General features: G+C 31.1%; 1 protein-coding gene across 1 annotated transcript in view; it reads right to left on the bottom strand.

Moving 5' to 3' along the window:
- Positions 1–14,579, bottom strand: part of Muc19 (mucin 19, oligomeric) — a 149,048-nt gene that overhangs the window by 123,982 nt on the left and 10,487 nt on the right. The window contains exons 14-25 of the mRNA XM_047549752.1: positions 14,353–14,413; positions 14,028–14,125; positions 10,458–10,668; positions 9,728–9,850; positions 9,157–9,280; positions 7,393–7,528; positions 6,043–6,135; positions 5,306–5,390; positions 5,010–5,147; positions 3,433–3,582; positions 1,560–1,654; positions 1,006–1,132 (exon numbers count right to left, since the gene is read on the bottom strand). Of these exons, the coding sequence (XP_047405708.1) occupies positions 1,006–1,132; positions 1,560–1,654; positions 3,433–3,582; positions 5,010–5,147; positions 5,306–5,390; positions 6,043–6,135; positions 7,393–7,528; positions 9,157–9,280; positions 9,728–9,850; positions 10,458–10,668; positions 14,028–14,125; positions 14,353–14,413 (1,441 nt within the window). The remainder of the gene's footprint in view (positions 1–1,005; positions 1,133–1,559; positions 1,655–3,432; positions 3,583–5,009; positions 5,148–5,305; positions 5,391–6,042; positions 6,136–7,392; positions 7,529–9,156; positions 9,281–9,727; positions 9,851–10,457; positions 10,669–14,027; positions 14,126–14,352; positions 14,414–14,579) is intronic.

The raw sequence follows: 14,579 nt of genomic DNA, 5'->3' as shown, positions 1-14,579 counted from the left end.
ATATGAAGTGTTAAGTATAATCTATAAGACAGAGGTTTCTATGTAGTTTGTTGTTTTTGTTTTATTCTTTTGGTAAATCAAGTATTATAGTGAAGTCATTATCATAGATACAAAAAATATTTTAAAACAAAGTATATTTTTATAAATATGATAGCTGAACCCCTGGCTTACAAATTTTTTTCAAAATAAATTATTAATATTATAATATTTCAAAATAATAACACATGACTTAAATTTTAGCATACTGGTGAACAAAGTGCATCTATATTTTGTTTATGCACAAATATATTAAATAAAGATAAATCAAGATATCAAAATTCAAGGATTGCTCAATGATATTTAAAACAGAGGGATCCATTTTTGAAAGAACCAGGTACGGTTTGAAAGTCAAACAACATTACCCTATGTAAATTTATGATTACACAAATGGTATGCCTTGACTCCATGTACAAACAGAGAAACAACATGTATCCCATTTGTTTACAATTAAAAAAATGATCCTAAATTATCCAGAAAAAAAAATTTTAAACAATTAAATATCATTATATTAGTGTAAACATCAAAGAAAGGCAAAAGGATCAGAATATTGATTTCAGATACATATTAGTAGTAAAGCCTGGGGTGATTTACACAGAATTCAGTATGGAGTTTACCTCCCTGGAATAGCCAAGGGGGAGGTAACCAGGGAGGGACACAGAATGCACATCCTATTTCTTAATAGCAGGTGCTGAGCTCATAATGCATGCCTTATTATTACCATGTAAACCCTATGCACTCCTTAGATCATTGATATGTATGATGCATTGTATAATAAACACCTTTTAGAGAAGAAAAAAAAAAGAAAGAAACTGCATGTGCCTAAACCATTCCCCCATCTCTCTCTCCCTCTCTCTCTCTCTCTCTCTCTCTCTCTCTCTCTCTCTCTCTCTCTCCTACACACTCATCCACACAGACTGCAGTGACACTAAGAAGGAAATCATTATTTGAAGCCACCATCCCACTTACCACATAGTCCCGTTCTCCAGCCTACTAAGTATGTTTCCTTCTCAGCACAAGCTTTCACATAGTTGCCTAAAATTGTACACAGACAATCCTGACTCTTTTCACAAGAGCAAGTGTATTTTTTGCATTCCTTTAAAATTAAAAAAAGAAGTTATATTGCATTTTAAAATTATTCAAAAGAACAGGCAAACTGGGCATAAAAATTCATTTCATAACCATTTCTTTGCCCTAAAACAACTGAGTTTGAAATATTTGGAATTTTAAAAAATATTCTAGAAAGCAAATTAATTAGTAACCCACTTATCAAAGAACTTAGAAAAGACAAAAAGAAAAAATTATTCAAGATTTTTTTCATTTGTGGTTATTTTCCAGTACTACTTTTTTCTAAGTTGATATATCTAAAACTTGAATAAATTAATGGAATCTATAACTTGAATTTGAGTATATACTTAATCTATTGATAATAGCTATTATTAGAGAAAGTTTAAGATCTACGTGTTTTTCTTAGTATCAACAAAGTATTTCTCAAGAAGGGTTGTTAATGTTAACCCTCGTACCTCATGATAGAATTTAGGGTTCACGATAGAATGGCAGGAAGCAAAAGGCCCACTTGAATCAAGAAGAATTGCACAGTTACTTTCAGCAAACTTTTCTGAAAAGAAATTAATGCACACAAAATTATCATCAATAACATCATAATTTCCTTAACTGAAAGAAAAAACATAAATTTTAAGAGTTTTACCTTTATTAAAACAATTATGTTTTTAAAGTGTTTTGCTATGCTAAACTTAATTTGTTGTCACTATATACAAAAATACCATGATATATGTTTAGAAACATCTCACACTAAAAGACAAAATCTTTGTTAACTTTGGATATTTTTATTTATCGTTTTATTTAACATTTCTCTGAAATGCAAAAATTCTACATTAAATTACCATTCTACATGGTAAGAAGGAGACTAGATTTTATGTTTAGATGACTTTTAATTAAAATATATATATATATAAATGACTGAATTATGAAAGTTAAAAAATGAAAGAACCACAACACCCCCTTCTCCTAAGCTGTCACCCCAGAATGCCTTATCAGTTTTTCTGAAGATCACACTTTTAGGCAACCAATATCAATAATTCAAATACACTATTGAATTTTTTTGAAAAATGCATAATTGATATTTATTGATTTATAAATAATAAGCCTAATGCTAAATTAACAGAAAGAAAAATCACAAAAATAGCAACTCAGTGACAAATGCTTTACTTAATGAATTTTCAGCAATAAATAAAATTGAACCTATTAAACATTGGAACCAATAATTGCTCAAATTTTAAAAAACTGGTAACCATGATTTTATTCAAATATTACTAACAGTTTATTAAAGTTCAGTTTAATTTTCTGTTTTATGTTATTAATTCAAATACAAAATACTAAAATATAAATTAACTTACACATCTCTTCAAAGTGGTGACAGTGTGCTTAACATAAATTATGAGACATGCACTTTGTCTATTCTCTTTATAATTAGTTTCATTGTTATACCTCAAAAAACAAAACAACATGGCAAAAACCTGGAATATGCATTACCATCTTTACATTAATGCTTCTAACAACTCATTTTTAAAATAAAAATTAGAAGATAAAATTTTCAAAAGGTTGCTTTAGTAATTTTAAAATATTATTATAAGCTGATTAAACTTTGTTTCAAATACATAGATTGATTTAGAAACCACTAATTAAGATGTCAATATATTTTAACAGCTTCCACTGTATTTCTTTTTTATGAAAGGAGCAACATAAAGCATTCATGTGTACCAATAATACTACAGGATCAAAGAAAACATGACTCGAATTTAAAATATTTGCATTGTAACTTCATCTATAATCCTTATCATTATACTGTCTGAGCTCCCTTATTAACACCTACATTATAGAGGATAATAAAGTTTTTATTGGAATAAATTGAGTTAATATAAATGAAAATATTTTGGTAAACTGAAACACAAGATAAGTTTTATTAAGACATATTTGGGGTTTGGTATTACTGACACCAGTGACAGAAGGGGATAGGACACAGCTTTGTCAAGTGGCTAAAGCATTTTTGGTGCTTTAATTCATTTACCCAATGACATTTCCATCATTAAATTAAAGGAAGGAAAAGTAAAATTAAATTACCTCAAAATCTCTTCTAACCCTATTATTCTATAACTATGATAAAAAACATATAAGAAAAAGAGAGATGAACCCCCAAAGAAACATGAGTTTCTAGGAGCATTTCAGTCAGTCAGACTGCTGTTCTGCTCTTTCCTCCAAAAATCAACTAACATAACAGCAGCTAAAGCCAGAATTATCTGATAAATTTATTATCATCAGGAAACACATAATCCCAGAACCAAATATTTAATTGCAGATTTGATGTTTTAATATTACCTTTTTCTATGCTGATACATGAAGTAGGGTTTCCTTTAGGACAGGGCATCATTTCCCAAGAACTAGCAAATGCCTGAGAGGTCTTCTCCAGTATATTTTGACTTGACATGAAATCATCCTCAACTTTGTTGTTGTAGGAACCACAGAGTCCTGTTATAATCATAGCAGAAACAAAGTTCGACATCTCCCCTACTCAAGTTTTTGGATGCCTATCCTCATTCCATTTCTTTGCACATATCAAAACCTATGCAAGCTACCTGAAAACTTGTTTGTTTAGTCTTTATAAATATGAGTAAAATATTATGACACCTTAGATTTCATTCAAATTCCCTTTCAAATTCTGAAGCACTGAAATACCATTTGCCTTGTAAACTGTGTTTTTCCTGTTTGTCACTGAAGCTTTATCACCTTTGACAAATAGTTGGAAGCATGCTTACAAGTGGAAAGCTTATGACTGCACATTTTCATGGTTTTGGTGTAGAGAGATAATCCACATCAAGGGCTATGTGCCTGTCTTACCAAGATCCTTCTGACCCATTTGTTACATTTTTTTCTACAGGTATATAAGTTAGTGTCTCATGTAATGGTGTATCTCAGAAATTTTTACCACTTATAAATTAATAGCTCTTTGTGGGGCTTGTCATCATGGTTCTGTTTGTTCTGTTAAATATTTATGGCTGTATATAGTACCTGATTTTTATTATAGAAAACCTCAGTGAAATAAATGATTATTATGTTTTGAATCTATAGTGAGCCCCAAAGGCTCATATGTTGAGGACTTGGTCCTCAATGCAGAAATGTTTAGAGGTGAGGATTTTGGGAAGTGAGGCTCTGACTGCACGAACAGTTTATTTAATCGATTAAGATTCACAACTGGATGGCATTAGTAGGAGGTGATGGAAACTGTAGGCGGTAAGGCCAAGTTGGAGGAAGTACATCACTGGGGGCATGCCCTCAGAGGGTATTTCTTGTCCCTAGCCCCTTCCTCATGGTCTCTCTTTCCCTTTCTGTGCTTTCTTGCTACCATGAATTAAGCAACTTTCTTCCACCATGCCCTTCCGCCATGATGTTCTCTCTCCTCTCAGGCCCCAAAACAATGGAGCCAGTGGACCATGAACTGAACCCATGAATCAAAATAAATCTCTCAAAATAAATCTCTTCTTGCTTTTCTGAGGTATTTTGTACCAGAGATAAAAAAGATGACTAATGTAATAACCATATAATCTATCAGAAAGACAAATAATGTCACTTGTGTTTAAAATAAATTTTCAAAAAATATATATCAATAATATTTTCGTTTATTCAAATATAGGTCAAAATCTTAGTAATACATAGTACTAGTAAAGTAGCATGTAACATTATCAAATCTCACCTAAATATAAGCCTTAATTTGAAATCTTTAAAATGTTTAAATTATTGAAAAAAACTCTGAGGAATATATTTTGTGATAAAGTTGTCTTTACTATGAAAAGCCAGTTGGAATGCTTTAGGTTTAAAATCATTGAGAGAAAACCTCAAATTAATAAACAATGGTCATATTAGAGCCCTGGAAATACAAATATATTCAGAGGACTTACCTACAGTATCTGTGAACTGGTTAGGTGGCATGGAAATATATAATTGCATTACCGGAACAATTTGCACTTGCATTTTTATATGAGAGTGTGTTTCTACTTGAATATATGAAGTAGATTCTTTGAAGATCTGTACTTTATCTGTTAAAAGAATTGTTGATAATAATAAACATATTAAATAGTTTTAAATATCTTGGAATTCTTTAAGACTTCTTAAAAAACAGAACTATTTAATATCTTAAAAACTAAATAAATAAATGAAACTTGCACTTATTTTAAACTGCTATTATGAAACTTACCTGAATAATAATAACCTTGATTTCTAATCATGTCATTTGTCACTGTACCATCACTATTGATTGTGAATTTGTCAACTGAAACAGACTAATGTTTAAAACAATTTGTTAGTTTACATTAATTTATTATATTAATTTTAATTAAATATGTAAACTTGACATTTTGTGCTATAAAATATGTTTAGCTTTATGGGATTAAATTACATATACCTAAAATACAGAATTATTTAAAGTTTCTCATACTTTCCTTCATTACTTCTCATACCAACTCTGTATAGAGATTATAAAGGAATCTTCATTCCCCCATGTGTAGATGAGGAAACTGAGCCCCAAGAAGGTGACTTGGACGTCCAAAGTCCAACAGTTTGTAAGTGCCAAATAAGAGCTAATTTTCCTCCCTTCCAGTTTAGGTCTTTTTCCACTCATAATATTGGTTCTAGATATACAAAGTTCTAAACAAATGCCATTGTCTTTTTTCTTAAATGATCCACAGATTCTAATAATCCAGAGACACCTAATGACACCTTAATTAGCACATAATTGTGTGTTTGTGGTAATTTTAATATAGTTCAGAACCTTGGAACTATCCAGCTCTTTCACAGACTTAATTGGTTTTCTATGAAATCTTATATATGATTTTAATTTACATGGTAAAGCCTTTCTTATTCAAACTAAAAAATATTAATTTGTGAAATAATTTATCTGATTTTACTCTAAGTCTTAGGAAACCAATTACTTACAGAATTCAAGGCAAGTGTAACTCCAGTTAAGCATGTTCCTGTCTGACCATTTTTACATGGACGAAGCTCAACACTAACAGACCAATCTTTATCCTGTTAAAAAATTTTTTCATTAAAGTAGTTATTAAAATGTTATTTATTGTATGCTAATACCATGCAACTGATTCCTAATGCAAGTTTGAGGTTTCACTATACACAGTTTCTACATACAATCAGTCTACCCTGGAAATAGAAATTCAGTTTCACTACTATCTCAGGAATGACCAAGAGCTTTGTAGATAGCCCAAGTATCTTGTATAAGCTTTGTCTGTACAGTCTACAACTGATGGGTTTTCATAGTCAGCGTTTATTTCTTTCAAATTTACTCTGTCTTCTCTTCAAAGGGAATTGTGGTGCCTTATAGGAATTATTAGAAATTAGAATTAACATAGCTTTTTATTCTTTTGATGGTCCACAATATCTGAATCCAAGTGAGAAGTATTTTACTATTAAAACCCAAATGTAAGTCGTTTTGAACATTGACTTCCAGTTCTCATTTCAAAGTCTAGGCACCTCTAATATAAAGAAGCACATACTTCATATGCTTTGGCATATTTCTCTTGTACTTTCCCCATCCCCAGTCCTCAGGGATATAAAGAAGAAGGGTATAAAAAGAAGGAAAAATAAATTATGCTGATAGACAATCAGGGAGCTTTATTTTAAAAAACAGACTATGATTAAACAGCAACTACATTTTTCAAATTACTGGGTATCCATGCACTTCTTTCACTTCAGGATCTTCATTTCTTACCAGAAATATTACATACCATTACCTAGTCTCATATCAACTAAAGGCATAACCTGCAAAAATGGAATCAACGATTTGTTGGAATTGAGATTATTTAAACTTTTCATAAGGAAAGTCCTCTATCATACTGGTACTACTGTATTATCAAAAATAAAAATAAATTTAAAGGAATATTGATGAGAGAGGAAGAATGCTTCATGACATGTAAAGGTTGTTTCATTTGAAACACTGGAGAACATACACCAAGAAAAATAAAAAAGTGAAGTTATTCTCCAGTGTGCTTAGAAGATTTTAATTGAATGAAGAGGTTTTTACATTTTTTTTTTCCCTAGCAAGGAATTTTCAGGAAGCACAGGGAATAATCATTCAATAATGACAAGTAAAACTACCAATTTCAATATGTGACAGAAAATAGATATTGAAATATGTAAACAGTAACTAGAGGAATGTTTATTTCTTGTTTCTTTATACAGTAATTCAATGTGAAGATTGTGTTTTAAATTGACTGAGAAACAGTTTGGTGTCTACATCAGTTCTTTCAAGTGTTCTAGACTGTTACATACGTGGATGGCCAAGAAGTGACAGTTTCCTGGATGGTTGTATATATTTCCATCAAAAGTGGTAAATAAACTTCCTTCCACCTTACATCTTCCAGGACACAAGGACTCAGTGCAAGACCACTTTGCATCTTGGCATGTGCTATTAAAAATGCAAGGGTTATGTTAAAGGTCGTCAATTGTGTATTCTCTATGGAGAAGTATCACAACATTAAAATATCACCTCTTAAGCTAAGACATTTGATTAAGGTTTATTAGATCATCATTTCCCACCCAACTCTCAGCTGTCATAAAATGTCTCATCTATGGAGGGATACTGAAATTTTATTTATTAAATAAATATAAATTAAATAGAAGTTAAACTTATTTACTTCTAATCTTTTGACTAAAATAATAACTTACGCATGGATTAAACATATAAAAACTTGTATACTGGATTTCAGGGGTTTGTCCACATGGAATACATTTCATTGTTAATATCAAAACACTGTCTACAAGCTGTATAAAACTCTACAGTCCAATAAAGACACAGAGCTATCGAACTTTTTAAATGCAGCAAATCCAAATTGAGATCCACTGTTAATATAAATTGCACACAGATTTTGGACTCAGTGTGAAAAACAATTGTAAACTATTATATTTTATTTAAATTTCATATTTAAATAATAACATTTTAGATATATTTGGTTATATAAAACATTATTAAAATTAATTCTAACTTGTTTTTACTTTCAAAATGTATCAATTAAAATATATTAAATTATATATGTGGACTACGTCTGTGGTTCACATAGATTTCTGAGCACTATTTTAGTATCTCAATAAGTCAAAGCTATCACAATTCATAATTATTAATATTACCATGGTAACACAGTACTTCCTATGTATAGAGAAAGTATCATAGTATTAAATAATTGATTTTTTATTAACTCAGATTATTTCCCTGCAAGGACACAATTTATTTCTAGAAAAGTCCTTTGCAGTCTTGCAGAGAAAAACCATAATGAGGTATTGGAAAACCTCACCAGTCATTGTATTACTGCTGGGCTGAAAAAAGAAGGTTCAAACTATTTATTTAACAGACAAATAATCTATACTAACTTTTGGCAAATTAAAATTCATACTGGATTAAATATACCATTTATCTTCACCAAGGTAGTCTATATAAAAATTATTTGAAAAGCATTGAGTTGTTTATGGTTTTACAATTTATTAAAAATTCTTGACAAAATTAGTATTATTTCCTTATTATAATTGAACTCTTATGCTTTGCTTTATATTTGTGACTATCAAGTGATTTACTATTCAAAACACTATTTCAGTTAGTGAATAACATTATTTTAAAGATACACAGAAAGCATATGTATGTGTGTGTACATATACGTATATATAGAGAGAGGGGGTACTGGGGATTGAATTCAGGGATGTTTTACCGTTAACCATTGAGCCACATCCATAGCCCTCTTTCATTTTTTATTTTGAGACAGGGCCTTACTAATTTACGAGACTGGCTGCCAACTGGTGATCATCCTGCCTCAGTCTCTTGAGCCTTGGGAACACAGGCATGTGCTACCATGCCAGCTTTATATTTTATAACAGAAAAATACTAAGCCTTTCTAAACACACACACATACAAAAAAAAATGCCATGAGATTTCTGTTTTTTTCTGAAGTTTATTTTAAGGATCATTTTGGAATATTTTTCAAATTAGATAAAATATTGGTATTACTTTACCATCAATAAAAATGTAGACAAAAAGCACATACATACCACTGAGAACCACAGGGACCTTCTCGGACTTCTCCTGGTTGATACACTTTTCCATTAGATTCACAGGGACAACTATCCTTCAGTACACATTTTCCTTTCTCTCCAATATCATCCAATAGATAACCTAGAATACATTATATAAGGTTAATTAAAAGTTATATAAACATCAGCAAAGTGTTCAGCAGTGTGTTGTAAAGCTACTCCTGAACTAATTCTTTCAAGTGTAAACATGCAATGAAAATGGTAATTTCTCGTTTAAGCAATTACTCCTTATCTCAGCTGGCAAGAAGATAGACACAAATTTCTGAGCTTGCATTACTACTTCAGAGACCACAGTTCTATTGAGTCCAACATAGGACTAGAGAATATTGTGTGAAATATGGGAGCCCTAGGGTACTATAAAAATGAAAATACATTCAATTTAAAAGTCTCTTTAATCCTCTGTACTTTGCTAGGAGGATATATTAGGAGAAGCTGAATTTGGGGGTATCTCGTTGCAAACAAGAAAACACTATCCTGAGTCACTTTGTTTTCAGCAGTTTTGGTGAACACACTCTCAAGGGTGTATTACCTTCTGGGCAGGTGCAGCCGCTCACACATTCACTGTCTTGAAAAGGAGCCACATTAGAACAAGTTGCAGGATTTGAAGGTCCACATTCTTTGTAGATATGATTTTCTGGGCATATTTGATTTTCTGCAGATATGTAGAAAAAAGTGTACATGTAAATTAAAGGAAATGAATTATATATTAACGGGCAGATTTTTAAATGGGATTGAGTCTAATTTTCAAGATAAAAATTAATCTTTTAAGATAATACAACTAAAATATACCAATTTCTTATACATTATTTTGATATGATATTTAACTGAGAGGTAATATACATTGTGTATAATTTTATTTCATCTTAAGTTGAAATTTATAGTCTACTTATATTATAAGGATTGATCTAAACAAAAGTGTAAGGTATACCTTTATTTTATAAAATTAATATGTTTTATTAGTCTTTTGAAATAAAATTATAGCACTTATCTGTGTATTTGCTCAATTTCCCCTCGACTTTTCACCAATACCTATGAAGTTCCAAATTAAGCTCTTAACACAAAGCACTGTGTCTTGAGGCAGGTCACATCACAAAAATGAGTTTCCTATTGAACACATGTTAGAGACAGGACTTCTGTATCTCTGATCCCTTTTAGGGCTTAGAGTCACTTGAGAATATACTTGGAAATACAGCTTAACTTTAAAGTGCTGTGGGAACTTTATTTATTAATGATCTACAATAAATTTTAGAAAAACCTACCACAAACCACATCAGAATCATTTCTCCAATATTCAAAGATGCCAGGACCATCTGAGGCACAGAGGCGGGACAATTCTGAGTAAGTGTCACACGTAGAATTTTTGTCGCCATTTTGGCAGTAATCATCAATGCAGACTGTCTTGTAGCCATAGGACAAAGTGGCAACCTTTTCACATTTCTCAAAGTAGGCTCCAATAATTTTGTTACAATACTACAAAACAAAGTAAGGTGTTTTGTTAAAACATAAGAAAAACAGGAGATAAAATTAATTTTTAGGAAAATATACATATGAAAGTTTACTATTCTTGTTTTAAATAATATACCATGGCTTTGATGGGGGCAGGAGGTTGTTGAACATTGATTAAAATAAAATATTTACTTATTTTAGTAGGTAAGAGGACTCCTAAAAGAAGACTTCACCTCTGGCATTTTGTATGACTATATAATGACTTTAAATTCATTTGTACTTAAATGTATTTAAATGTCTTTGACAGGGACATGAATCTTAGAACTTGAGTAAATGGAACAATAGAAAAGAGATTGATGAGTGCCAGAGAGTGTGGGCTGTTAACTGATAGAATACCACCATATTCAGAAAGGATATTGTCCCTTTAACTGTTAATCTGCTTATATTTTAAGAGCAAATAGAAGACTATAAAATATACTGACTTTCTTGATGGGAGCCATGGGAGTTCTCTGAAAATAACATTTGTTTCTATGTCAGTAAAGGAAATGAAGACATATAATATTGTACTAAAAAAAATAGTTCAAATTTCAACATATGTTCCCTACCACATAACTGTGCTATATTGGAACAATGTTTTCAGAGACACACAAAAGTTCCTATCAACAAATGTGTAATTTGCACTAAACAGGCCTGAGGAAGGCTGGTAATATTCTCCAAGTAAGGTATAAAATAAGGAGCATAGGTTTGTTAGAGTGAGAAATATAACTTTATATGCCCTGGAATTACCAAAAATTTTTTCATATGTTGTTCTTAGAAAATGTTCTGTTTTGATCATAAATTTATATACTCATCATTATTAAGCTACCATTATTAAGCTATTAGGAGTTAATGTCTCACTTATTTAATACAACCACCACAACACATAAAACAACATGTGAGAAAATCATAGAATCTGATTATAAGAACCAATGTGTGGCATAGGGTAACAGAGGAAAGAGAAAGCAATTATGTTTGCAAATATCAAGGAGGGCTTCACAAGGAAGATAGCAGATGGTCTCATATAGTGTCATGGTTTAATTTTCTTTGCTAGAAGATAACAAGATGACTATCAGTGTAGCACCCATTATCAGTAAATCAAAAGTATCTTCTTGCCATATCATCCACACATCTCTTAGTCTTGAGAATTTTGTTCTAGATTTAAATAGGAATATATGAACATTTATTCAATCATGAAATGTCTGCAGTCTATGAAGTTAAGCATAACAGAATTATGTCAGTATAGAAAATTCACAGAACAAATTATAAGCATTTTTAAGTGTTGTAGACAAAAACATTATGCATAACTTTTTTTTAAAAAAAGGTGAAGGATATGGAGAAGGAAGATTCAGACTGGATGTCAGGATCAAAAAGTAAAGGAGTAGGACAGAGTTCATGGATTTCCAAACTGTAAGAAGAGTATCAAGCCAACATCCATCAAGAGATAATAATGGAGTAGTTTATGAAAAAAAAATCATAATATTTTGAAAAAAATCTTATCATCTGCAGCAAGCCTAAAACTGGAAAATAGACTGCAGGGACATTGAAGACGAAGCAATTGCAAAATTATAAGACTACGATACAAGTGCTTATAAAAGGATGGTAGTCATCTAAATTGGCAAATGATAATAATCAAACCTGGGGTACATACCAGTAGAACAACATAGATATCCCAGAATTAAACCCAAACATATATAGCTAATTTTTGACAAGAGCATGAGGAAAACACAATAGGGAAAATATGGTCATCTCAAAAAATAGTGCTTGGAAAACAGGATTTCCACATGCCAAAGAATGAAATTGAACCTTTATTTTGCACTTTACACAAAAATCAACTCAAAGTGGATAAAAGATCCATATATAAGACCTGAAAGATTAAAACTTCTAGAGCAGAATATAAGGGAAAAATTCCTGGACATTGGTCTTGGCAGCAATATTTTAGGTATCACACCAAAAGCTCAGGCCCCAAAAGTAAAAATAAATGGGACTATGTCAAGTTAAAAAGTATCTGTATGACAAAGGAAAGATTCAAAAAATTGAAATGGCAGCTTACAGACTGAGAAAATATATTTGCAAATCATAACATGATAATGAGTTAATAGGCAACATTTATAAAGAATTCATATGACAATAACAGTAAAACAATCCCATTAAAAAGTTGTCAAAAATTTGAATAGGCCAGGTGCAGGGATGCACGCCTATAGTCCGAGAGGCTTGGGAGGCTAAGGCAGAAGGATCCTGAGTTCAAAGCCAGCCTCAGCAAAAGTGAGGCACTAATCAACTCAGTGAGACCCTGTCTTTAAATAAAATAAAAAATAGGACTGGGGATGTGACTCAGTGGTTGAGTGCCCCTGAGTTCATTCCCTGGTTACAAAAAAAAAAACTTAAATAGACATTTCTCCAAAAGAAGGCACAAAAATAGCCAATAGGTATATAAAAGAGCACTTAACATAATTAATCACCAAGGGACTTATTTTCACTATGAGATACAATCTCATAGACATTAGGATGATTATTATTAAAAAAACAAAAAATAACAAATATGGGCAAAGGTGTGGAGAAAAACTTATACATCATTGGCAGGAATGTAGACTGGTAAAACCATATGGAAAACACTAAGGAAGTTTCTGAAGAAATAAACATAGGATTAGATTATGACCCAATGATCCAAAAAAAATGAATCACCACCAAATAAAGATATCTGCACTCCCATGTCCATTACAGCATTATTAACAATAGTCAAGATATGGAAACAATCTAAGTAAGCATCCATGACAGAAAATGAATAGAGAAAATGGTGCACATAAACAAATGGAGCCCCATTCAGTTCTAAAAAAGAACAAAATCTTGCCTTTTGCCACCACATGGATGAACCTATAGGACATTACATTATATGAAATAATAAAAATATACTACATGACCTCACTCATGAGCAATTAAAAATTCAATCAAATATATAGAGGGATGGAAACAGAGGTTATGCAGTGGCAAAAAGGAAATAAGGTGATATTAAATCAGAAGGCACAATGTAGCACATGCATAGGATAAAGAAGTCTAGAAAAACAATATACATCATGAGAACTACAGGTAGTAAAGTTGTATTACATATGTAATTCATGCTAAACTAATAGATTTTAGTTGCTCTTGCCACAAAATTATTAAAAAATGGTAACTATGTGATACACTGGACATGTTAATTTATCTTAGTATGGTAACCTTTTTACTCTCTCCATGTATTGCATAACAATGTGGTACACCTTAAAAACACATTACAATTCATTTTTAGAAAAGAAATCAAGGGGAAATAATGCTAAAATATGTTACAATATGAAACACCAATCTCTTACCTGTACTCCATCTTCACAAATTTCATAGCTTTTACTAACTGCGCTGGGACAATCACCAGGAATTTTACTATTGGCAATGTGTTCACTAATATCTTGACCTTAAAATGAAAGCATTGTTTAGTTCAAGGTATTTACTGTATATGTATTTTATTTTAATATGTATACAAATTTAACAACAGAAAAATAAAATTTAATTTTAACAATTAATCTTTCTTTAGGTAAATGCAAACTGTTACTGGATATATCCAAGTATGAAAAAATTGCCTTATAATTTTCTTTTGGAAAGCAATTACTTTAGGCATTACTTTACCAGTTGAAATCTTACCTGGAGTACTGTTGAAGTTGCCACAAAGACCACAAGTTGGATATTGCTTATGAAGAGTAAGCTTTAAAAGAAAATTACATTTATATTTTTATAAAATAGTGAAAATATCTCAAGCCAAAATTTACCCAAAGAAGAGGGTCTCCTCAATTCTACGTAAGCTGGTTACTTAGAGATGCACTACTGGACCTTTTTAAAGAAACTGCCTCTGGAATTTGGAGTGAGTTCTG

This window comes from Sciurus carolinensis, chromosome 4 (assembly GCF_902686445.1).
Source record: "Sciurus carolinensis chromosome 4, mSciCar1.2, whole genome shotgun sequence".
NCBI classification, from domain to species: domain Eukaryota; kingdom Metazoa; phylum Chordata; class Mammalia; order Rodentia; family Sciuridae; genus Sciurus; species Sciurus carolinensis.
The sequence above is the reverse complement of the archived record's forward strand: the minus strand, read 5'-3'. Positions and strand labels throughout refer to the sequence as shown.